This window comes from Salvia splendens, chromosome 1 (assembly GCF_004379255.2).
Source record: "Salvia splendens isolate huo1 chromosome 1, SspV2, whole genome shotgun sequence".
NCBI lineage: Eukaryota > Viridiplantae > Streptophyta > Magnoliopsida > Lamiales > Lamiaceae > Salvia > Salvia splendens.
Window position 1 is genome coordinate 41,027,331 of NC_056032.1, and position 26,000 is coordinate 41,053,330.

Sequence of the window (26,000 nt, forward strand, 5' to 3'; positions counted from 1 at the left end):
CCGTACTAGTTTTACCATTTTCGGTCATTCCCCGAAATTAGACCAAGTCCAATTATGAAAGGTTTTAACCAATTACACAATATTAATAATGTGGACCCCAATCGCTAACACTACTTCTACTACATTTTTCCATTTCTCTCTCTTATTTTTTCTCATTTCTATCTTACTTTACCAATTTCACATAAAAACTCGTGTCATATACAAATTTCTCTAATTTTTTAGGACGAATGGGAGCATTGATTATTTTAAATTATACACTGATTAATCAATCGACATGTAAGTTTGGCTATCATACAATACTTCGATTGCTATAATTTTCTTTTGCATGACAATTTATTCCTAAAATGAAATAACTGATACTAAAGGATAATTACGTAAAAGATGAGATCTTTTTCGGGTTAACACTTCAAACGATGAGACAAAATTAGTCTACCCCAGTCAACTTATAGTACACGCAATAAGACGAACTTAAAGTTTGGATGACGAAATCGCGTGACTTGGTTTACTACTAGTAGAAGTATGTCATAGAAGTAGGACAACTGACGAGAAACGATAAGAGAAGACAAATATGCATGTAGGAAAATAAAAGGTAGATTAGATATTAAATATATGGGATAAAATTCCTTTTCAGTGGGCTCTTCTCTTTGCGTCTTGTCTTTTGAGTTTGGAAGCTTCGTGTGCAAAGTTGCATTCGACAAACATATATTGGCACTATATTTGGAATTCCTTGTATTTTTATTGCGTTCAAATTACGGGAGCGAAGACCAATTAGTTATTCCAGATCCAGATGCATGCACTCCTAATCATCACCACCATGGAGAGATAGAATAATATTGCACTTAGAATTTCGTAATAAACAATATCATGCTAATATATAGTTTGAGTACCCTAACACAACAAACTATATTTATGCACAATAATGAAGCATGCTTCAACACAACACAAATTTCATAAATGCAGTGTTGTCATGTGTCACAATCAAGAGCAGTGGCGGATCCAGGATTTCTGATATGAAGGTGCAGAAAATAATTATAGCGACTTGAAGTTTCAATATTAGATTAATCTATTTTATTTTCTTGATAATATTTCTCGATTAGAATCTTTATCTTTATTTTTTTACAGTAAATTCTTCATTATAAATAAAAATAAATTATTTTTTCTAGTGTTACTATATGGAGTAAATGATTTCTAATGTCTTGAATTAAGGTTATTAGACTTATTATAAAAATTTACTTCATTTTTTAGTGTGTTATCTACTTATCTTTATTTTATTGAAATAAATGTTTTAAATCTGAATATTATGAAGAATTTATTTCACTTTCTGAAGGATGTGTAATCTTTACCTAAAAAAAATCTTTTAGCTCTGATTGGATAGCTTTAAGAATACAATTGACATTTAAATTTCATCAATCACATGTTGATTTTTTATTAAGATTTTAATTTACATTTTCTTAAAATTTTATTTACAAGAATTAAAAATCACATAAACTTTTTTCTTTTTATTTTAATATTAGCCACATAAATATCTATTAAAAACAAGGTAATAAGAGAAATCTAAATATGAATAAAAATAAAATTATAGAAATTATAGTTATTAAATTATTAGCTATATATTTATTAAACATAAAGTGAATAATAAAAGTTATACTTTGATATCAATCAAAACAAAATTAAACTGAAAGGACATATGAAGTCAAGTGTATAAATTGAAAACATAAAATAATGTAAATAATGAAATTAAATAGCAATGAACATAAAATAAAATTGAAAAGAACAATTGGGTATCTATGACATGCGTTGAACAGGTGTAAATGTAGTGTAGTATTATCACAAAAATCAAAGATATGAAAAATACACTCCTAGAATTCGAACACGGGTGTTGCCTTTAAAAGAGCTCAATACCACTGCACTTGGCCAACGATGGAATTTGTAAAATGAGGTACCAATATACTATTAAACCAGAAATATTTGGGGTACAGCTGTACCCCTTGCTTCAGTGTGCATCCGCCACTAATCAAGAGAGTTTAAAATTCACATCGAATGATCGATATCCCACCCGTCTCAGTTATGATATAAGAAGTAGTTTTGAAATGAATATGATACTCCTTGCTGGATGCATTTTATCATTAGAGATGGCTCATCCTATTTGATCCATTTTTAAAAATAGACATACTATTATCTTTGTACAAATGTCCATGTCAAATAGGAAATGTGTCTATGGCTATCCGCCTCTTTGTCTCAATACCGTCTCTTAACCGTCTCATCCCTTTACTATTCATGGGCCCCACAGCATTTTTTACCCTCTTTCTTAACTAAGAGACAACACTTGCATCCCTCCCCTCTATCTCTTAACCATCTCATCCATTAACTATTCATTTAATTTCATTTTTATTTTTATTTCCAACAAATTCAATTAATATTTCATTGAAATATTAAATTAATACTAATAATTTATAAAATCATTAAAAACCACGAAAATTACAACATCCAAAAATACAAAAAATAAATAATTGAAATCCTAATATTAAAATTTATTGAAATCCGCATAATCATGGAAAGTGATGCGGTGATCGTCTAATGGTTGCCAAATTTTGCCCAAATGAGCTCAATTAGATCCTCCTTGAGTTGGGTGTGAGCGGTAGAATCACGTGTCCTTGCCCGAACACACAACCGTTCTTGCAAAGACGGATGCACTCCACTACGAGGCGGACTACTTGCGGTAGAGCTTCCCGGGGTTTCAGGGTCGAACCAATTTCCGGCCTCAGGTCCTTCGTCGGCGACAATCATGTTGTGCAAGATTATGCACGTATACCTGATGTCGACCATATTCTTCATAAACCTCGTACGAACCGGGGATTTGATAATGTTGGATCGAGTTTGTAGAACCCCGAACGCTCTCTCCACATCCTTGCGAGCAGCCTCTTGCTTTTGCGCAAAAAGAGCATGTTTTTTGTTTATCGGTCTGTTGAACGTCTTCACGAAGGTTGGCCACTTCGGATAGATGCCGTCGGCAAGATATTACCACATTCTATACTATCGGTTGTTAGTGGTGAAGTTGATGGCCGGTGCTTTACCATTCAAAACTTCGCTGAAGAGGTCGGATTGGTTGAGCACGTTGACGTCGTTGTTCGATCCGGGGACCCCGAAAAACGCATGCCAAATCCATAGCCGGTAGTCGGCAACGGCTTCGAGTATAACGGTGGGGTGGGTGCCTTTGTGGCCGCTCGTGTATGACCCCCTCCACGTCACAAGGTAATTCTTCCATTGCCAATGCATGCAATCGACGCTGCCGAGCATCCCGGGGAATCCGTGCATTGTTTCGTGAAGTCGGAGAAACTGACAATCAGCAGTGCTTGGCTTCTTGAGAAATTCGTCGGTGAAGGCTGCCCGGACGCCTTTGCAGAAGTTCATCAAACACAATCTCCCAGTGCTTTCCCCAATGTGTAGGTATTCGTCGAACAAATCCGACGTTTGTCCAGTAGCAAGCTGACGGATTGCTGCAGTACATTTCTGGAGCGTCGTGAGACTGGGACGGCCAATAGCGTCTAACCCTTCTTGGAAGTACTCTTCCCGGGCCGCCAATGTATTTGCGATATGCAAAAATAGCTCCCGCCGCATGCGGAAACGGCGACGGAAGTAGGTATCTCCCCATAGCGGATTTCACAAAAGTAATCTCATACCAACCTTGCGGCGGGTTCCTCCCGGTCACGGTGGATGTATTTTCGGGGTCGCTTTTGACGCACCACGGCTTCCTCCTCCTCCCTACGTTGATCTGCTTCTAGCGATTCTTCCATCATTCGACGCATTTGATCAGATGGATCCATGAATGGATTAAATTTGGGAGAAGAATAATGTTTTAAGATGAAGAATGTAGAGTGTTTGAGTGAGAATAGAGAGTTTTTTTATGGTGGATAATTTGTGGGAATGATTTGATATATATAGAAGTGATGTGAGCTTAAAAAAATAGAAAAAATTAAAAATTTGAAAAAAAAGCGGCTAGTATTTTTTTATAAATTTTTTTATTTTTTCAGGATTTTAAAAAAAATTTAAAAATAATATTTTTCAATGGATAAAAACGACGCCCACTCGCGAGCCGGCGAGTGGTCGTCACGGACGAACGGGAGCTCGCCAGCCACATCTTCGCGGAGAGACGTGGGACGCGACGGGACGAGACGCGATGCGCTCTTATCTATTAGAATACTAAAAACAGTGTCCATTAGAATGAGGCGGAACTAATTACTTTTCTTATCTATAGAATACTAAATCGTGTACGTAACAAAATTTAAATATACTGCCTGAAATTGACAGATAACAATACCTTGTGAATTATACTTAAATTGGATGGCATATTTCACAAAATAAATTGAGCTTTAGGCTTTTAGCAGACTGTCAATTACTTATTTTTTAGCAATTACCTAATTTACATATCCTATCTTTTCACAATTTTCAGGATTATATTTTACGAAGGCATTGAGTTTTAGCAGACTGTTACGGAGTACTTTTTGCAATTACGGAGTTTTAGCAGACTGATATTAGTCAATTAAGTACTACTACATACTACTAGTATTTTTTTAGCAATTACGGAGTACCTAATTTGCATACCCTATCTTTTCACAATATATCTAGATCTATTTTTTGGTATACTCAGCGAAATATATGTAGCAACCTCTGGTTGAAAAAAATACATACATCTAAAAATTTCTGTTAAAATGCTGAGAGTAAGTGGCAGATTCAGGGGTCCCCCCCCCCACATTGTACCAATTTTTCCTTACTTGGATGTAAAATTTTCGGATTTGGATCCCCTATTGTGGCAAAATGGACAGCAAGAGATACTGTGCACATCACCACCATTGATTTGTGAATAAAAGAAAATTGTATAACTTCATAAAAACAAATGGAGGGTGATGATGTGCACAACAAGGATGATGTGCACAGCATCTCCTGCTGTGCATTTTGCCACAGCAGAGGATCCAAGTCCAAAATTTTCATGTCCATTCTCCGTTTACCTATAATATTGTTCTAAGAGCATCAGCAGTGGTGCAGAATTCCCGGCGGAATTCCCAAAAACACCTCCTGCCACGTCATACGGAATTCCTACTGCACAGTGGCGGAATTCCCGAAGGAATTCTCACAATAAAAAAAATTCACAAATCAAATAATTTTAGGAAGTAGAAATTTACGGAATTAAATAGTCGACACAAATAGGGAAAAATATTCCATTAATAAAAAAAAGAAAAGTACATTTCACCAGATTAGAAATACATTTCAATAATGCCCACCCCCACATCAACGACGACTCCTCCGCTGTCACAATTCTTCAATAATATCGTTCTGGAGTCGAACATGGGAACCGAAAAAAAAAATTTAATGCATTAAATGGGAATTCCACACGGAATTCCGCGGGCTTCAACGCAATGGCGGACGTCCGCACCGAATTCCCCGCAGAACACCGCGGAACTGTGAATTCCTTCGCAGAATTCCGTATCCGTGGAAGGGACGCACAATGACGGACGTCCGCCACGAAATTCCCGCACGCCGGTGGGAATTCTGTGTGGACGTCCGCCATTGCTGATGCTTTAAAGACCTAAGGAGAAGTTGAGATCACATATGTCATTTTCTACTCCAACTCCTGCTACATACACACAAATATGATAAGTGATGATAAGATGCATCACTTATTATGTTTGTATGGATGTAGTAGAAGTTGGAGTAGGAAATGAGATATGTGATCTTATTGCCAAAGGAATAGCCATATTCGCTCCTTTCATATCCGAATTCATGGATTAAAATGTGAAAACCAGTATTAAGAATATGGATTGTGGGCTGATGGATTAAAATGGAGTACACTTTACACATAAGCAAGGAATTTTTTATAATTGACTAAGTAAAAGGTTAGTCATTTTGTGTTTTAATCAATGAGCCACTATAAAAACAGACGAGATGTGTGTTCAGATTTGAGTTGAAAAGACGACGCTTTAATACTAGAACTAGAATCAGAATCTGCACTCTCTTCGAAAATCGAATCCATTTCTCAACCAAATCCATTGATGGGTTTGTCAGATGGCGACGGCTCATCGCAGTTCCGCCAAAACGTCGTCGTAATGCGCCACGGCGACAGGCTCGACAACGTCGCCCCTCTCTGGTCGGCCTCCGCCCCGCGCCCCTGGGACCCCCCGCTCGCCGACGACGGCCACCTCCGAGCTTACGCCGCTGGCGACAAACTCAATAAACACCTCTCCTTTCCGATCCACCGCGTCTTCGTTTCCCCCTTCCTCCGCTGCCTCCAGACCGCTTCCGGAGTAGTCTCAGCCCTCTGCGCCGTCGATAACAAATCCGACGATCCCAACAACGCCGTCGCTATCAATCCTTCAAAAATCAAGGTCGGTTGTTAATAATCCTATGCATGAAGAGCATTCCTTTATCTTTGATGTTGACTTGTTACTAGTATTTGATTTTTTTTTTTAATTTCATTCTCCTGTTTCATTAATATTCATAGTGAATCATTGTATGTTTAAGATGTGAATTACTGAATTTTAAAATATCGAATTTCATCTGTTTACTGTTCTACTTAATTTGACAATTTTGGTTGAATTGTCTTCCTTTGTGAGGTTTATCCAAATCCATTTGCGCTCTATTGTGATGTTTCAACAACTAGGAAAACCACTATCGTTCATTCCCACCCAAAAAAACCACTTTGCTTATTGTATTTTCATCGTCTCACTGGTTAGCTAGTTTTCAAAGCATTCTTTTTCATCTATTCTCAATTCTCATTCAAAATAATATATTTCTTGAGCAATGTCTATAGTGGAGACTGTGGAATGTACCACTTAAACTATTCTATTCAATACTGACCGCAAATTCATTTAGACCCCACCATTAGTTACAAGAAAACACAAGTAACCTAGTAGTAATATTCAATTACAAACCTTTTACTACTACATAAGGTCAAAGTATTCTCCCAACCACATTTTTTATTACCACGCTTAGACATATAAACTTTGTCAACTAGGCAAATTCTAATACAAGTTTGTAAGCTTGAGTGTGAAGAAAGTATTGCTCAAAGTAATCAAATTGCGTGCATTCTAATTAGCTAATCTCATTGTTTGTGTTCAGGTGTCAATGGAGTATGGATTATGTGAGATGATGAATTCTTTAGCCATCCGGCCTAAAGTTGCTCCTAAAGATGGGATTTTTAGTTTTGACATATCGCAGTGTGAATCTGTATTGCCTGCTGGAACTATTGATAATACTATTGAAATGGTGTATGAGGAGGTAATATTATGCTTTCATTAGGTTTAGTGCTCTGTAATATGAGCCTGTAGCAGTCCAACTTTCCTATGCTAAAACCCGGTTTTGTCTGTGAATGTAGCTGCCAGGATGGCAAGAGACGCGAGAAGGTGCTAGGGATAGATATATGCAGGTGATCACAAGCCTTGCTGACAAATATCTGTCAGAAAACTTGTTGCTAGTGACTCATGGTAAGCTTCTCTACAGCTAGTTACAACGTGGCATTTACTGGCTCTCAGGCATTCGTGTTACCTTATTTTGCGGTCTTACATCATGAGCCACTTGATGCAATGTTTTGTGGCCGTCATTCATCACATTTCATCAGCATAGTTGTTTCTCTTGATGATCTGAAACTTCTAAAAATGGTATGCTTTTTCAGGTGAAGGAGTTGGAACCACAATTGCAAGATGTTTTGAGGATGTTGAGGTGGCTGAAGTCGAGTATTGTGCATATTCAGTCTTACAGAGGTCTGTAGTTTTCGAAGAAAGCAACTCGTTTACTGCTGGGCAGTTTGGGGGATCACTGAAAGATCTAGCTGGTGTCCAGTTAATGCAAGTCCAAGAAACCTAGTGAATTAGTGTTATGTACTTCATCTATTGTCTTCTCTTTTCTTGGGAATCCTAATAAACTTTGCCAATACATTCAGTCTGAAAATTGAAATCACCCAATGTGGTCAATGTAAAAGCATTTTTTTTCCATTTGATCTTTGACATGCTATCGATGTTTCTCTTGTTTTCCAGTCGCATATCATTACATATCTAAACAAAATATTTACAGAGAAACCAGAATTCATTTCACAATACGAGTTGCAGATACAGAACACAACAAAGCTTAAAACTAGCAGCTACAATGTTAGATGAAAGTACAGAAGAATTAGCAACAATTACAAGAAGCCATGTTTTGTAACTTCAATCAAGACCAGTGAGAGGGGCTTGGAAGCTGCTCGATTTGATCAAATAAGTCGATGGGAGGAAAGTCATCATCGATGAGGCTGTCGATGTCCACCGTGTCATGACTCACCGACGTTCCAGAAGCCTGGAACGACGGGGTGATGGGGACTTGCGCAGTGCCCAATGCAGAATGCCCAAACTCATAATCAAGAAAACTGGGAGCTCCAAGCCTGCCAATGAAGTCCTGGCCCTCCAAAAGCAGAGGGTAGTCCGGCTGAAGTATCGGAAACTGAGGGAAGGAGACATAGGGCTGCTGGTCCACCGGAACAGGGTTCGGATACACCACCTCCCCAAACGGCACTGTTTCAATGGTTGGGCACAACTGTGACTTGGCCGCAAATTCTTCCTCCCTTGATAGGCTCAACTTGGGTGCCTGCACACACATATGTTCTTGAGATTGATAGATGTATCATAAAATACGAGAAATTGGTGAGTGTATGACCTTGAGAGATGGAATGAAATCGAAAGGAGGGGTTTGGGGATGCTTGGTGGTCTTGTGAGATTTGGTGGATGATGAAGGAGCAGTAGAGGTGTGCAGAATCCTAGCAAGTCTCTTCTGTCGACTACTCCAGAAATTCTTGACGTCGTTGTCTGTTCTTCCGGGCAGATACGTTGCGATTTTCGCCCATTTATTCCCGAATTGTGCTTGCAGATCGATCACCGTTCTCTCCTCCTCCGCTGAAAACTTCACCCCCCTACAAAATCAGCAACGTAATAGTCAAATTCTTCACGCAAGCAACAAATTGAAGAAACAAAAGGGGGAAAAACAACATTTTTAACCTAGAAAACACAGGAGAGAAACAGAGAGAGAAGAAAAAAATTGTGAACTTGGAGGCAGAGGCGGAGAGATAGAGTTAGTACGTCTTCAAGTCAGGGCGGAGTTTGTTGACCCAGCGGAGGCGGCAGGACTTTCCGGTGCGGCGGAGGAGGCCTTTGGATCGAATGGAGCTCCAATCTCTGGGGCCGTATTTCTTCACGTGATTTATGAGCACTTGGTCTTCTTCCACTTTCCATGGACCTTTCTTGATATCGCGGAGTTCATCATCGTGTAACATCCTTCTCTTCCCATCCATCAATTCTATTACTTGATTGAGATGCTATTGCTTCTGGATTTTTTTGTCTGCAGATTTTGTTAGTATGTATGTATCTATTCTGTGTGCGTGGGAATTGGAGAGAGTGGCGGTTGAGACGGTTATTGGCACTATCCCCACTAAATTTCCCCGCTTTCCTCATTTCTCTCTTATTTGAATTTTGGGCCAAGAATGCTTATTGGGCCTATTTCGAGTGTAGCAGATTTTCCACTCGACCCATTAACCTTTTCTTTTTTGTTTTTTTTATTTCGGTGCCTATGCAAAGTTTCTTGAAGCTAAAATGCTAGTTTATGCTTCCAAGATGGTACAAGAATAGGATTCAGACAATCCACCTACATCCACCAAAGTTTGTTACTGCATAAAATGTCTTTATATTTTTTTATTTATGTATGAGATGGTATATTTAGGAATTTTTATGGTTCAAACTCCATCAATACTCTTCGTAACTACAAATGTTTTACTTGAGTTTCTGAAAGTAGGACTAACATAATTTGACAGTGGTATCTTACTAGTCTCAATATAGATTAAGGTTTAAAATCTTCTTCATTTACTCATAAGTTGGAGGAAAAAGTGATCGGATAGGAAAGCTAAAGAAAAGTTTACCAGGCTGGATAGTATAGTCCTGGACGTTCTACCTTGCCATATTGAACTATGTTGTAGGAGTATGAATTAACATTACTTTTCTATCTGTAATTATATAAAAAAAGTTTCTATCTTGCATATTATTTTGTGTTCCAACTTTGCATGTTGCTTGTCCTATTGGAGGTATGTAGATTTCTGCTTAGAATCCATTGCATATTTGTGTACAATATTGAGGACATATTTGAATCATTTCTCCCTTGGAACTATGCTCAAGGACTCTAGCTACCTCTCTTTTTCATCTTTTTTCCGCAGGGAGTGGGGGGTTAGAGGGTTTCAGAAATTGGTGGCATGTTTAAAACACTCTGTTCATAAGCCGTTCCTGCTATGCTAGATCATATGCATCCCAGCCTACACAATCAAAAGGATATTCATGTTCTTTCCAGATTAAGCTCATCATGTATTTTTTTTTGCTGGTGCAAAGAACTTATATTTGAACCAAAACAGTGAGTTAAAAATTATACTTCCTGAAAAATTGTACTCCATATAGGTTTGTTTTCCTCTTGTTTTCTGTAATGTTGAGCTGGAAAGCATGAGCTCCATTTGTGGACTTCAATTAAATGCACTGCAGGCTTCATTTAGCATACAGTTACATTTGCTGAAAAGAATAATCAAGAAAGAAGAAAGGATGACAAAGTTTGATATTCTTTTTAGAACATATCGAACTTAGGTTTGAACTAGTATTGAATGAAGCACTTCCACTGTCAATCACAAAAGTTTTAATATGTGATAAACTGGATTAGTAGTGGTTTAGTGTCTCAAATTAGTAAATTTTGCTCTGTTAGCCCATTTTGGTTCAGATTTTGCATTCGTCAGCTCATTGGTTACAGATTGTTTTTTCTATAAGCATGGGAATTTTAATTCCTTTTGGCCTAAATTGACTGCTACTTGTTGATCCTTCTTTAATTTATTGCTACCGACAGGTTAGGGTAAGAATTGAATCCCCTGTCACAGGCTATGGATCAGAGAACAGGAACTGTGCTGCTCGTCAACGGGTTCCCCACAAGTTATGTCGGAGATGCTCAAAGAAAAGGTGGACAGTGAATGGAAGTTCATGTATCTAATTGTTGAATTCACTTCACCTTTCCCAAACTCACCTCATGCTCCAGTCTTACATTCCAGTTGGGCAGTGCTCAAATCGTAGCTGGGCAGTTTGCTTAATGGTTCTAAGAATTTTGTTGCATAAGAACGCTTCAAACTTGAGTGTGCATGGTGTATTATCCACATGTAGGAGAAGAAAATTTTGTTTGGATGCCACAAATTCTGATGATTGATAACATTTATCATCTCGATTTTAATTTTCTTGGTACTTTCTGCTCGATTAGTTAAAAAAAAGTGTCATTGAATGGATTTGGAAGGTCAAATACAGGTCTCATCGACTGGTGGTCAAGAACAAGGGACCATCTGGATTTCTAAGGTACAAATGATAGTGGTGTGCTTGATATAAAAGGGCTCCTACACTTTTATTGCTTATGATAACAATAGGGAGAGACTCATCGTGTGCTCTTGCATGCATTCCTTATATTTGCCCCTACACTCTTGAGGTCTTCCACCTATAACCATATCAATTAATAATCAGACACTGCATAGAAATAAATTAAATGAAGTTAATCACCTAAAGACATAACTAGTTCATTTTCAAAATAGTTAACATCTCATAAGCTCTAAAACCATCTTTTAAAGTAAGAGGTGCTTATAAGTTCCTTAAAATAAGCTTAGCCAAGACTCCCAAAAACAACTCAAAATGTGATCGGCCTAAAATTATAAAGTACCAGCAAATTATATCCCCAACTTCTAGCATGTGGCCAAAAAGTAGTATCAGTTCTGTTATTTGACATTTCAAATTGCTAGTTTAGCTATAGTGAGATTGAGCAAAAACAGCATAGCTAGAGTCTTACAAGCAATATGAGATTCTCATATGCATCAAGAGTCGGATATGCACCATCTAGGATTCAATTTCACCAGACTCTATGTTCGCCACACAACACATTTCACCACTTCCAGTATCTCTAAGAAATCCATAAGATATTGAAATAACATTATTACTTAGTTAGTTCATCATTCTTTTTTTTGTTCAATCTACAACAGTCTCTAGTTATCCACTGTACTCACATGCAACTATCTCACCATGACATAGTAAATGATTAGATCATCGGAACGAATGTTGCAGCAGCAAGTAGAGCTGAAAACCTTAAACTTACTGTTCATGCCACTAAAACCTGACTAAAGGTAAAACTAAACTGAGCTGGATTTGAAATCAAAAGTATAACTCTTGTTAACAAGCTAAGCTCAAGACTGATTTGTTGAATATGCTAACGATAAGTCAAAACAAGCTTTATAGTTTATAGACGACACAACACAGCTAAGTTAGTAAGATGATAGTTCGAGTCATTCTGAAACGAGTGTGTGTTTTTGTAAATCTAAGAAAATCAAGCTTTATGTGTCATATGAAACGAGTTCATTATTGAGCCCAATTCCAAATATCTACCAATAATTCTACTTGCAACAAAAGAATCTCACAATTGAAAGACTGCAACCAGATACACATTTATAGTTTTTCGTTTGTTGTTATAACAATGTGTAAAACTCATATTTAGATGCAATAGCACAAACTAAGAAGTTTTAGTCAGCATTTTGATTGCAAGATCAACACAATTTTAAAATAAAAAAGGAACCCTAAAATAAACCAATTAGAGATTCTGCACAACAATTTACAGATACCAAAAAATAGTCCACAAAGAAAGAGAGGGCGGGGTGTGAATACTTACAGAGCGGATTCCTGAGAGCTGGAGCGTAGCTACGGCGGCGGAGGTGGAGGCGCCGACGAAGAGGGAGGCCACGGTGAAGGCCTTCAAAGGCATGAGGTTGCCATTGCCAGCGTATCCCCTTTTCAAGGCGGCGACGCCCCACCAAAATTGAACGGCGCTGGCGCTACCCCAGAACCAGTAACCTTGAACTACGCCATTGCCCACAACACTACTTTCTTCCTTTTCTTCCATTTCAACTTTCTCCATTGCTTAATTTCAAGTGAGATTCCATTTCTTGCCTCAGTTTTAATTGGGCTTTACAGCTGGGCCTCTCATCTCAAACAATAACAATACAAAAAAAAATTATCTTTTTCTTCGAAATCAATTAATATCAATTTTTAATACTAATTAAATCAAATGTAGTACTATAAAACAAAATAAATACTGTAATGCTAAAATCCTCACATAAATATATAGCATTTTATTTTTGAGGATTTAGGTATCCTGAAATATAAGCGTTACTTGTTGTCTCCATGTGGCATTTTATTTTTGAGGATTTAGGTATCCTGAAATATAAGCGTTACTTGTTGTCTCCATGTGGGGCGATGGAGCCTCATTTTATTCTAACCTTTTTTGTTTAATGTTCTAATGCTACCATAAGTTCTATTGTAGGAGTGGGACGTTGGGTAACTAACTTCACCTCCATAAACTCTTACTGGAGTATTAGATTTCTTTTATACTTGAGAGAATCTTTATCTAATAAAATAAGATTTTTTTTAGATCACATGTGTACTGAACTCGCTTTTAGTGTTATTTAACTAATCATGCCAACCGGGTTTGCGAACCCACTTGGATTCAGACCGAAAGTCTCTCAGCTGGTGGTGGGATTTGAAGCTGTGACCTCAAGGTCACCACACAGCTCTGCGTTGCCGACTGCACCACGGCCCATTGATAAATAAGATTCATTTTTATTATCGACCTTTTTAATCTCCATATTACACACGGACCAACAGTTTAGATTAATTTTGGATTTAGGGTTCTTATTGGGTCAGATGACGTCAATTAAAATTAGGGCTTCGATATGAATAGCGTGATTTTCTTTATTAATCGATTAGCACCCATGACATAAGCGAAACCTTGGGCTGAATTCTTGGTGAATACAAAATTATACTGTATTAAATTTTATATAGCAATAATATCTCTAATCTTTTTATATGTGGTAAGTTCGTCATTTCTATTAAATTGTAGTAATTTGGAATTTAGTCATCTAAAAATCGTCGGAACTCACTGAATCCAATGAACTATGAAAAAAGAAAAAGAAGAATAAGGCATATAGCGTTGGCATTTATACCTGGCGTGGAGGGTAGATAATATAGGGAAACATTTCAGTTTTGAACATATATGATGAGAGCAATTCAAATCCAGAAAAAGTCAGTCAAGCCAGCCAATAATAGTTGGCCATAGTTTGCCTGTGCTGTGCCCCCTTCCTTTAATAGATTCTTTGGGTTAGCCTTTATTATTTCAACTCCAAATTCCACATTCCGCCCACTTTTATATTACCATAATCGAAGCACACACGATATGCAGAGCAGACCTTGAAATCATTCAAAATCAACCCAGAAGCACTCTTTTTTTTTTTGCCATTTTCTCACCAAATTCATTTTCTGCTAAAACATAAGTAACATCTTTCCTTCACTTCTTTTATGCCCGGTTGCTGAGAAAACAATCCAATTCTTTCCCTCAAGGTTTTTTTGTACTTCATGTTCAAGCCCCTAATTTGTAGTAGCTACTATTCTTCTTACTTGGTTTGGGTATTAAAATTTCCACTTTGGAGTTGGATTTAGCAACTTCAATCTTCATCAAGTGCCAGAGTACACCAGGTACACAATCTAAAACTAAAAGTATCATACTTTATGCATAAACATTGTGTTCTTCAAATCAAATGGCATCACACAAAAATGAGGGCACAATATAATGTAAAGAGAATATTTGAGATGCGTCAACTATCAAGATTCATGAGTCATGAACTGCAACAGAACCAAATACATGAATTTCAACTGTTTTAATGTACAAATAAAGAAAGACGACCCAAATCAGTCATTATTCATTTAAAACAAAAAATGAATCAAAACCAATTGAGTCATGAAACTGAAAAAGAAAATCTAAACGATCTAAAATCCATATTTACATAATGCTAAATAGAAGAACTATCATCCATCTCCAGATCAGCAACTTGAACAGGGGCAGACAAAGGAAACAAGAAAAGAACAAAGAAACCCTAAATCAATGCTAGTTCTTCCTCTCAGAATACAAGTTACTACAGAGTATACCTTCAAAGCCATCCCCCAGAAAAAAAGGTTGGAAGCGAAGCAGCTTAGAACTTCCAAAAACTGCATCTAGCCCTGTGTAGAAGACCACCGCCATCCAGATCAGAAATTTAAAATTGAGAGCAACCATGGCTGGATGATCAGGGCTGTACCTTCAGAGAACTCTCAGAAACCTTGTATGAATCCGCAGTTATTGATACGAGCCATAATCCAGGGAAACAAATCTGCGATCCATGAAAAATTAGACACAGAGATGCCATAGAAATTCAAGCGCAAAAACTGATTCAGATCTTATCTTACATCAACTTGTTTTTGTATGTTCCTTGCTCTCTTCTTAGGCCTCCTTGCCGGCTTTGATCCGGTCAGCGCAAATATATCCTCCTCGATCTCGTCTTTCGTTAGAGGGATAGATATGCTCAGCTTCCTCTTCTCCTTCTTCCCACCGCCGTCGTTATCCCCCGATCTATTGTTCAGATTCCTCAACGGCGACGGCGCTTTACTCCTTTCCGGCATCGCCGTACCGTTACTCTTCACCGGACCTCCGCTCACGTTCAGCGACTTGTGCAGAGGCTTCCGAGGCCTTAAATTCCATGTCTTCGTTTCTTCATCAGTAGTAGTATTGTTGTTAACCTTTTCCTCTTGTTGCACTTCACCGCTGCAAACGTCTTCCTCTTTTTTCTCCGTCTCTTCTTGTGGATTTTCGTCCTCTGTTTTGCTGCTCTTGCAGGGAATTTTGATTAGGATTTTCGATCTCTTGATTCCAGCCGCATCGACCTCTTTCGCCTTCGATTTAGGCTCCGATTTCAGACTTGTTCGTCCTGAATTTGTTGAATGGAGACCGTTCCTCGCACCATCCAACGCCGGATGATTGGACTGATGTCTCCGATGCTCAACAGAGCCGCCTTTTCCGGATTGAGGAGGCGATTCATGCCTCGGCAAATGCCACGCCGGATCACCGCCGGTTGGCGAGTGTTTCCCCCACTCCCGAAGCGGAGATCGTTTCCCCAAGTAATCCCCGTGGACCGGAGACCGACGAGGCGACACCACCACAGCCGCCGCCGCGGCGGAGTCGCATAAAGGGGACTGATGCCGAGGCGGAGTCGCCGATACGGAATCTCGCAACGGCGACTGGCGGATGGGAGATGCGGAGGAGATATTCGGCCGTCGCGACGGCGATTTGATAGAGCGGCGCCGCTGGTGTTGGCCGGTGGAGTTTCGGTCCTTATTCCATTTCAGATGCGGCAGCGTGAAATTGTGCAGCGGCTGAGATTTGGCAGGAACAGTAGAAGCCATAGCAGCAAGCAACAACCGCCTTTGAGCGCCGAATTCAAGGAAAAACTTGAATTGTTATCGGAGGATGCGAATCGGAAACCAATCTGTTTCGAGATCGACGGCGACGTCACATCGTTTGGTAAATTCCGACGATATGAAATCAAATTGAGTGCATGAAAAGAGAGTGCGTGTGGTTGTGTGTGTTGGCACAGGTGGGTGGGGATGAAGTTTGTTTTGGGGGGTTAACGTGAATGAAGGTTGAGGTTGAGAGAGCAGAATTGATGAATGTAGAGAGAGAGAAGGAGATGATTTGCAGAGAATGTGAAAGGGAAGAGGTGAGGAGGAAAAGAAAACTTGATAAAAATTAACATAAAATAATTAATACTACTAGTATATTTATTTCATAGTATTATATACAGACGTGTGTATATGTATCGTATATCCGTATGTATATCCAGGCGCAGGTAGACCTCCCCAAGGTTTACCGAACCGGCGGTTAAAACGAAACCGTAACCGCCGGTTGCAGTTTCGAACCGAAACCGTAAGAATTTACCCAAATCGAAACAGTCGATTTTTGAACCGTGGTTCGGTTCAGGTTCAAAAATTTTCGAACCGAAACCATGTCGGAATCGCCGGTCCCGGATGGTTCCAAACTGGAACCGCGAAAAACCGTTGGAAAACCGTGAAACCAAACCGAAACTGTAAAAAACCGGCGATTCAGAACCGTGAAAAACCGTAGAAATCGCCAAAAAAACCGCCGGTTCAGAACTGAACCGGCGGTTACTATTTTGGTTCGGCAATTTCTAAAATCGGAACTGACGGTTCAGAACCGTAATCGCCGGTTCCAGAACCGTGGGCACCTCTAGACGCAGGCACAAATCTTAGAGGGGGATTTGTTGAAAACCCTATTTAGGGTTGGCTCAATTCTTCATATAAATATATTTATGTGTTCTTCGTATTGGAATTGTATATTAAGAGAAGAAGAATGTATTTACTTACTTTTACCCTTTTCAAATGAACACATTGAAATTAAACAAAAATTGATACTTTTATTTCAACTTTGCCGATTAATTTATTGCGTCATTTATCATCTACTCCCAACTTTGTATACTCCTAATTTTTATAATGTTAATTATATTATTGTGATTATTTAAGATCAATATATATATTTTTTTATGGATAAATAAATTTAAATTTAAAAATCGCTCCACGAAGAACTCGAACCTGCATTAACCTTTCTACTGTTTGGCCAAACTCACACACAGGCAAGATCAATACATAGTCCATCCACAAGTTTGTGGCTAACCTTATCACTTAAAAGTCATGCTTTTTTAACCAAAAAAAAAGTTAATGTTTTCTCATATTACTTTATTAATTTGACATAAAAATCGTTCTTATTTTTAGGGGAAGTAATATATTATGATATGTTTATTTACAAATACGACCAGTCCCATGACGTCACAAATGGTAAAGTTATATTCTCAAAGGGTAGCAATTTCCTATGACCGAATTGTGTGAAATTATAATTTTTACACAAGCTTAATTAATTTTATAAAGAATAGGACGAGTTATATACAAGGTCTAAGTCTATCTAGTTGATTTGTAACGTATGTTATTGTCGGTAAAGCCCATAAACATTGTATGAAGAAAGCCCATAATTTTAGCTAAATGTCTGCAGAAAAATAAAACGAACGAACAACTACCATAACGCCGATGTGGATGTGAAATCTAATTTCACTAGGCATCAAAGTCGTTTTGCCTACGCTACAGAAATTATAACAATTGTCACTCGAACTAAAGTCTTTAATCTCTTAACAATAGCAATCCGATCATTGTGTATTATTTTTTTTAATTTTAAGTAGAGAAAAACTCTATAAATAGTACATGATCTTTCACTTTTACATAAAAATAGTATCTGATATTAGTTTTATATTTGGTACCTCTATGTACCAAACATCTGATTTTGGTTAATTGAGGATATCTTTGAATATTTTTATTAAATAACCAAACGCGTGATTTCTTTTCTTTTTTTCCCTTTCTTCTTTCCTTTTTCTTCCTTTTCTTCTTTCTTATTAGTGTTTTATATATACACCTAATTGACATTCATAATATAATTAAGGACAAAGCACCTAATTAAATCAATTGAATAATTTTAATTTAATTACTTTGTACTCACTCCGTCCCATAAAAATATGCATTATTTCCTTTGTAGTCCGTCCCACAAGAATATTCACTTTTTAATTTTGGAAAGTCTTTTCTCTCTAATGAGGTGTGACTCATTCTCCACTTACAATACTTTAATTCCTTTTCTATCTACCTCTCTCTTACTTTACCAATTTTATATTAAAATTTGTGTCGAACCGAAAGTGCATATGCTTTGGGACGGAGGGAGTACCATTTTAGGACTAAAACACCTAATTAAAATATTTAATCATTTTATATCATTATAAATATAATTCATCATTTAAAATTTTATTAAGACTATATTGATTAGCTATTAATTTAAGATAAAATACTAATAATTATTATAATTTAATATTATACTATTCATATTTTAAATAAGTATATTATAATTATTTATTGATTACGAGTTATTAGTACTATAATAATATAATAATAATTAAATATAATTAAAACTATTATTATAATTAAGTCTGAGTCATAATTTGAGCTATATTAGAAAATAAATTAATTATTAATTTATAACATCATAATAATAATGATTAATAATAATAGTATAGAAGAGAAAGATGGAACAAATATATAGTATATCATGTTAGGGTTTTTTTTTCGTGTATGCTCAAAAATGCCTTCCATGGCAATTGTGAAAATATGATTTTATGAGGTATTTTGGGGTGAAAATCAGGTATTCAAAATGTGATTTTTAAGTACCACAAACGATATAAAACAAAAATCATATACTATTTTTATGCTATATCATATTCTATTTATGCAGTTCATTCTTTTAAGTATACAAATTGATTAGGAGTATGAGTTGAATTTAATTAGATTAGTAATAGTTGTACAGATTGATTAGGAGTATGAGTTGAATTTAATTAGATTACTAATAGTTGCGTGAATCACATATTGAAGGCAAGTCTAGTAGTAGTATCATTCTTTGAATCTAGTATTCTAAAAAGAATATAGATAAATTAACAAACATTGTATAAGCAAAATACCCTTAAACTTTAAATCGGTTTTTATTTAAACTGATTTTTTTTATCAACCATGATTTCTGTACTACATTACCCTTGTAAAGTCAAATCACTCTCAAATTACTTTAATTAATTGTGGAGTATATGGTATGAAATTCTTGCACAATACAAACCTTTCCATTATTAATCCAAATTTCAAATTGTGTCTTTACGTGTCTTAAACAAATCAATTTAATATTTATCAACTCCCGTAAATTTAAAAATTATAAGATTTTTAAATATTTTAAACTTATTTCTTAAAGTGCTTGAATCCTAAAAAATTTGAGTAATATTCATGGTCAACACCAATGATATTTTATACTACTAACATGTTTGGATCTAACGATGAAGAGAAATATTGTGTACGAATGAGTTGAACAACGCTCCGAGGATGAATTTCAATTCCAAAAATTTGTATGAAGATGATACACACAACTCACACGACGAGATAATACGAGAAGGTTTACAAGACGAGATGGTACGAGAAGGTTCACAAGACGAGATGATACGGGAAGGTATTGTTTGGATGACAACATTAAGAAATTAAGAAATTAGATGTAAATAAGGAGTATTATTTAATTGGATGTGAATAACTATTATTATTAAGTATTTCAATAAATGATAACATTAAAAAATTAATTACATATGCATTTAGTCATTTTTATAAAATAATGAATTAGTAATAAAAAAGTAATTGAATGTTAATTACTATTATTCCATTGGATGATAACGTTTAGAAATTAAGTATATAAACACACATTCGTTTTAATAACTTAGAATTTTAAGAATTATTTGGTAATAAAAAATAATTGGATGTGAATGACTACTAATATTTCATTGGATGATGACGTTTGGGAATAAAGTATATGCACGTGCAGTTGTTTTTATAACTTAGAATTTAAAGTTTAATTAATAATAAAATAATTGGATGTGAATGGATATGATTAATTCATTAGATGACATCAATAAAGAAATTAACTTAAAATTTTAAGAATGATTTCATAAAAATAAAATAAAATTGGATCTGAATGACTAATAATATTTCATTTGGATGATAACGTTTAAAAATTAAGTGTTTGCACATGAAGTCATTTTTATAACTTAGAATTTTAAAGATGAATTAATAATAAAATACTTGGATGTGAATAGATATGATTATTTTATATTTTGTTGAATGATTACACTAATAAATTAATTATATATGCAAGTAGTTGTTTTTAGAACTTGGAATTATAATACTTATTTAGTAATAAAAATTAATTGAATGTGATGACTATTATTATTTCATAGGATGATAATATTAGAAAATTTATGTATATACGCATGCTGTCATTTTTATACCTTAGAATTTTAAAGATGAATTAATAATTAAATAATTGGATGCGAATGGATATGATTATTTCGTATTTCCGAGGTTGATAAGACTAAGAAATTAATTATATATGAATGTAGTCATTTTTATAACTTGGAATTATAAAAATTATTTAGTGCCCACTCTATCCTGAATAAGATTCATGTTTTGCTATTTTCATTCCTCCTTAATAAGAGTCATATTTAACTTTTACGATAATTGGTAAGTAGGTCACATATTGCACCAAGTTATTTCATTCACATTTTATTCTAAAAGTAATATATTTATGTGAGACTCATATTCCACTAAGTTATTCAATCCATTTTTATTTACATTTCTTAAAACCCATGCTATAACCAAATAGGACTCATATTGCGGGACAGATGAAGTAATAAAAAATTAATTGGATGTGAATGACTATTATTATTTCATTGGATGATAACATTAAAAAATTAAGTATATGCACATGCAATCGTTTTTATAACTTACAACTTTAAAGATGAATTAATAATTAATTAATTAGATGTGAATGGATATGATTATTTGTATTTCTTTGAATGATAACCCTAATTAAAAAATTAATTATATATGCATGTAGTCATTTTTATAATTAATAATTGTTTAGTAATAAAAAATTAATAAGATGTGAATGACTATTATTATTCAACTGGATGATAACATTATAAGAAATTATATATATACATATGCAATCGTTTTTATAATTTAAAATTTTAAAAATGATTTAATAATAAAATAATTGGATGTAAATGACTATGATTATTTCATAATTTTTGTTCGATAATAACACTAAGAAATTAATTATACATACATGTTGTCGTCTTTATTAATTATATACACTTGTAGTCATTTTCATCTTCCGAAAATTGAATATTGTAAAGTATTGTATAGTAAAATATTGTGAAATCAAATATTTATTCGTTCCTATTCGTCATCCGAAAATTATGCAATCAAAAATCATAGACTTCATTACTTTTCCAAAAATTGGTACGTCTATATAATCAAAGCATATTTGACAACAATAAAATAGTTATATAGAAGGTAATTTTGATTAATTTTTTTAATTTAAAAAATTTATCTTTTATATTTTAAAAAATATTATAATTTTATTATAAAAATATGTTTCAATTATTCATATTCATTATCCGAAATGGCAAAATTTATGAAATCATATATTGTGTACAATATATCCATTAATTGTAAATTAATTTTAATTTTCAAAAATCTCATTTAGAGATATATAATTAAATCAATTAAATTATACATATAGTTAAATAATCTATGATTTATTAAATTAATATCTGTTGTCGATTTTCGCACAACGAATTCAGAATCTAAAGAAGTCTAGCTCTTGAATAAAAAACTAATTATGTTAGAATATCAATATTTTTTTTTCGCTCGACAACCAGAGGCAAGTTCCGGAAGACCTCGGGCCGAGAGATATATGAAATATCATCATTCTTGGAAGAAGAAATCATGCAAACATATATATCATATGGATGTTATGTGATGCGAATCAAATTGTACATTTTTATTCCCCTAACTTTACATGATTTATATAGTTTGATGCTTGCAAAAATATGTTTTATGGTGTAGGAAGAGGAATGAATGGTGAAACGAAATAAGGAATGAAGCTCGGATGGTGAAAAAGTTGTGCAAAATTCCCAATTTGACAGACTGCCCATAAAGCTCTCAAAATGAGGCACCCGATCGGGTGTATTTTATGCCTAATAATTCCACCAGGCCGGGTGAAATATATAATGCATGTGGAGTCCAGAGCCTACCACCCGACTGGGTGGGTTTTGCACCAATAAATACACCCGGCCGGGTGAGATTCGCAAGGCGTAAAGTGTCCAGAGAAGGCGGAATTTCTGTCACCCGGTCGGGTGATTTTTTAGTTTAAAAAATCCACCCGGCCGGGTGGTTCATTTCTAAATGCAAAGTGGCAGTTTCTTCGTCAGTTTTGGGGAGATTAAATCAGAAATAGAGGGGACGTTTTGAGACGTTTTGGGGAGAACAGAGAGACGAAATTGGAGAGAAAAGAAGGGAGAAGAGGAAGAAGAAGAGAGGAGGATCCGACATCCAATCTTCATCATCTCGGAGACGGACTACCGCCGGCTATCGGAGCACACCATTAGTCTTACGGTTTTTCTTCTTTAGCATGTGTGACTAGTTTTTCTTCATTGCTCCTAACACTAGTAGGATGAATTGATTGTAGAGATTCTATATTTAATCATTTGCTTTGGTTTTCGTCTATGGTTTGCATTTTATATATGCTATGTTATGATGCATCTAATGTAGTATATTATTTGCCTCTTTCTAATGTCTCTTCAACTTGGAAATTGGATGATAACATAGATGAAGAACTTATGAATTTTACCTTGTTCAGAGATAAATGCATAAGTGAATATTGATGTAAAAAAGTATTTGGAGTTGAATTATTACTTACTACGCATCCGTGGGAGTTTAGTTTGATGAGAAGATGTTTATGTGTTAAGTGTTCAGCTAACCATAATATTTGTTGGCTTTGAGAAGTTAGTCTAATATTTACTGCGATTTCGCGGGAATAATAGTCTAATGAGTAGGTACTTTTGGCTATGTGTTCAGCTAACATTAGTACTATAATTCTTTAAGTATGTTCAATACTTTTAGAGTGTAAAATTGATCATCGTTCTCAATTGCTTATGAACTTGAATATAGAATCAATACAATAGTGATTCATCCGAATGTTGTTGGGAGCAATGTTCTTTATCTCTTGAGTTTCTCCATTTTCGTACTTTAGTTCTTAAATTTAGTTTATTAATCTTGTCAATTCTTGTTAAATAATCAAACGCCTCCCTGTGGTTCGACACTCTTTTACTACAACTACATCTGTACTCTTGCAGAAAGGTTGTAATTTTAGAGCTAATTTATTAAGCTTGTGTGTTATTAGTTCATTGATATAAAAGCTCGAAAAATACACATCATTATGTTAATCTAAATAATTAATTTCAAAGATCTAATACATCATTTCCTAAATGTGTGTATATTGATTAGAGCATCCGCAGCGGTGCGTCCGTCCGTGCCAGTGGCGCGGCACCGCCTGCTCGCCGCTAGCGCGGCACTGCTCGATGCATCGAGCACGTCCGTGCCAGCGAATAGCTGGCGTGGCGCGTTCTAATTGGCCAACGGCATTTCCGTTGGAAATTCATTTTTTTAAAATCGAAAATAATACCAAAAATTTTAAAAAAATATTTTCATATTCCAAAAAATGTGGCCGCTTTTATTACCGTTTTTCTAGAATTTTTTTAATTTTTTTTATTCCCAAAATCATCTATAAATACACACATTTATCATCCATTTTTCACATCAAATCATCTCCCATTCATCTATCATTCATATTTTTTCATACAACTTATCTACATCTTTCTCTCTCACTCAAACCCTCTCAAATGGATTTCACCAATCTCATTGAGGCGGAGCGCGAAGAACAAGAATACTATAAACAATATTGTGCGACCTATGAAGCCTATGTCACCGCGAATACCCCTGTCCCTCATCCTCGACCAACTAGATCAACACGCCGCTACATCCATCGTGACCGAGAGGGAGCCAACGAAAGGCTCGTTGCCGACTATTTTTCCGATCGGCCGCGGTTTCCGGAAGATTACTTTCGAGGCCGTTTTCGCATGTCAAAACGCTTGTTTATGCGTATTGTCAACACATTATCCGCCTGTGTTGAATACTTTCAAACAAGTACAGACGCAACCGGTCGGCAAAGTCTCTCGGCGTTGCAGAAGTGTACGTGTGTCATCCGACAACTTACTACTGGGCAAACGGCTGACCTCTTCGACGAGTATTTGCATGTCGGTGAGTCAACTGGAATCCTTTGCCTTAAAATTTTTTGCGACGGCGTTCGTTCAGCTTTCGGTAAGAAATTCCTTCGGGCACCCACCACCGATGATTGACAACGGTTGCTTCGTCTTCACGAAACAGTCCATGGTTTTCCCGGTATGCTTGGCAGCATTGACTGCATGCATTGAAGGTGGAAGAATTGCCCGACTTCTTGGAGGGGGCAACACTTAAGCGGCCACAAAGGCAGCGGCCCAACACTTATCATTGAAGCGGTTGCCTACTACCGCCTATGGATTTGACATGCATATTTTGGTATTGCCGGATCCAACAACGACTTGAACGTGCTCTATTCTTCACCACTCTTCAATGATGTTTTGAATGGTGTAGCACCGACGATTGACTTCGCCGTCAACAGAAATGCATACCACATGGGTTACTATCTCGCCGATGGTATCTACCCAAGGTGGTCGACTTTCGTGAAGACGCTCAGCAACCCGTAAGACCCGAGACGAGTTCTTTTTGCGCAGCGTCAAGAGTCCGCTCGGAAAGACGTCAAAAGAGCTTTTGGGGGTCATTCAAGCCCGATTCAACATTGTGAAGGCCCCGTTTCAGATGTGGTACGTGAAAAATATCGCCGACATCATGTACACGTGTATTATCTTGCACAACATGATTATAGCTGACGAAGGACCGATGGCGGCTAGCTTTTACGACGAGGATGAAGCCGGAAGCTCAACCGCGAGGTCTCCCCCACGCCGAGGTGTGCATACGACGGTGGGCGAGAGGATCGAAACAAGGAACACAATGCGCTATACCAGAGCCCACATTGAGCTACAAGAATACCTAATCAAACACATTTGGGCGAAATTCGGCCACAAGTAGTGGATTTTTTTAATTTTATGAATTTAATTATGTAATTTTTAATTTTTAGGATTTTAATTATATACTTTTTAATTTTAGGATTTTAATTATGTAATTTTTATTTTTTTTGTAATTTGTAATAGTATTCCAGATATTTTTAATGCATTTTAATTTTGTGGAAATGTTTTTATTTAAATTGAATAATAGAATGATGGGACCCTTGAGCTTGTCCTTGCGGAAGAGCACGACTGTGGGTGTTGTGCCCTTGCCTAAGAGCAGGGAGTAAAAGTGGGTCCGGGCCCACATCCGTACTCGTTGGCAAGAGCACGGATGGGGATGCTCTTAAAAACACTTGTTCTTTCCTAAATAATCATACAAGGGTAACTATGTAATACATTAAATTAATTAACAAATATAAATTTATTTTGA

The 26,000-nt window shown here is 36.1% G+C and overlaps 4 protein-coding genes across 6 annotated transcripts; 1 reads left to right on the forward strand and 3 right to left on the reverse strand.

Moving 5' to 3' along the window:
• The first annotated feature begins 5,856 nt into the window (after positions 1–5,856).
• LOC121800490 lies at positions 5,857–7,992 on the forward strand. Its single transcript, XM_042200060.1, has 4 exons — positions 5,857–6,380; positions 7,114–7,272; positions 7,370–7,478; positions 7,667–7,992. Exons 1-4 carry the CDS (start codon positions 6,048–6,050, stop codon positions 7,855–7,857), a joined length of 792 nt encoding a protein of 263 aa, XP_042055994.1. The 5' UTR covers positions 5,857–6,047; the 3' UTR covers positions 7,858–7,992.
• A 154-nt stretch (positions 7,993–8,146) lies between these two features.
• Positions 8,147–9,507, reverse strand: LOC121800479 (transcription factor DUO1-like). The gene is made up of 3 exons (XM_042200050.1): positions 9,099–9,507; positions 8,680–8,932; positions 8,147–8,610 (listed from the first exon to the last, which is right to left on the reverse strand). The coding sequence occupies exons 1-3, from the start codon at positions 9,308–9,310 to the stop codon at positions 8,200–8,202; spliced, it is 876 nt and encodes a 291-aa protein (XP_042055984.1). The 5' UTR covers positions 9,311–9,507; the 3' UTR covers positions 8,147–8,199.
• Positions 9,508–11,288: 1,781 nt separating this feature from the next.
• On the reverse strand, positions 11,289–13,022 carry LOC121800500. Of its 2 annotated transcripts, none has more exons than XM_042200076.1 (2): positions 12,736–13,022; positions 11,289–11,549 (listed from the first exon to the last, which is right to left on the reverse strand). In XM_042200076.1, the coding sequence occupies exons 1-2, from the start codon at positions 12,979–12,981 to the stop codon at positions 11,532–11,534; spliced, it is 264 nt and encodes an 87-aa protein (XP_042056010.1). In that variant the 5' UTR covers positions 12,982–13,022; the 3' UTR covers positions 11,289–11,531. The 2 variants fall into 2 exon arrangements, with proteins under 2 accessions (XP_042056010.1, XP_042056002.1); XM_042200068.1 differs by having other exon boundaries at positions 11,289–11,520; positions 12,736–13,010.
• Positions 13,023–14,686: 1,664 nt separating this feature from the next.
• LOC121751971 lies at positions 14,687–17,200 on the reverse strand. 2 transcript variants are annotated; one of them, XM_042146824.1, is made up of 3 exons: positions 15,342–17,200; positions 15,194–15,265; positions 14,687–15,116 (listed from the first exon to the last, which is right to left on the reverse strand). In XM_042146824.1, exons 1-3 carry the CDS (start codon positions 16,332–16,334, stop codon positions 15,111–15,113), a joined length of 1,071 nt encoding a protein of 356 aa, XP_042002758.1. In that variant the 5' UTR covers positions 16,335–17,200; the 3' UTR covers positions 14,687–15,110. The 2 variants fall into 2 exon arrangements, with proteins under 2 accessions (XP_042002758.1, XP_042002751.1); XM_042146817.1 differs by having other exon boundaries at positions 14,687–15,265.
• Between the last annotated feature and the right edge of the window lie 8,800 nt (positions 17,201–26,000).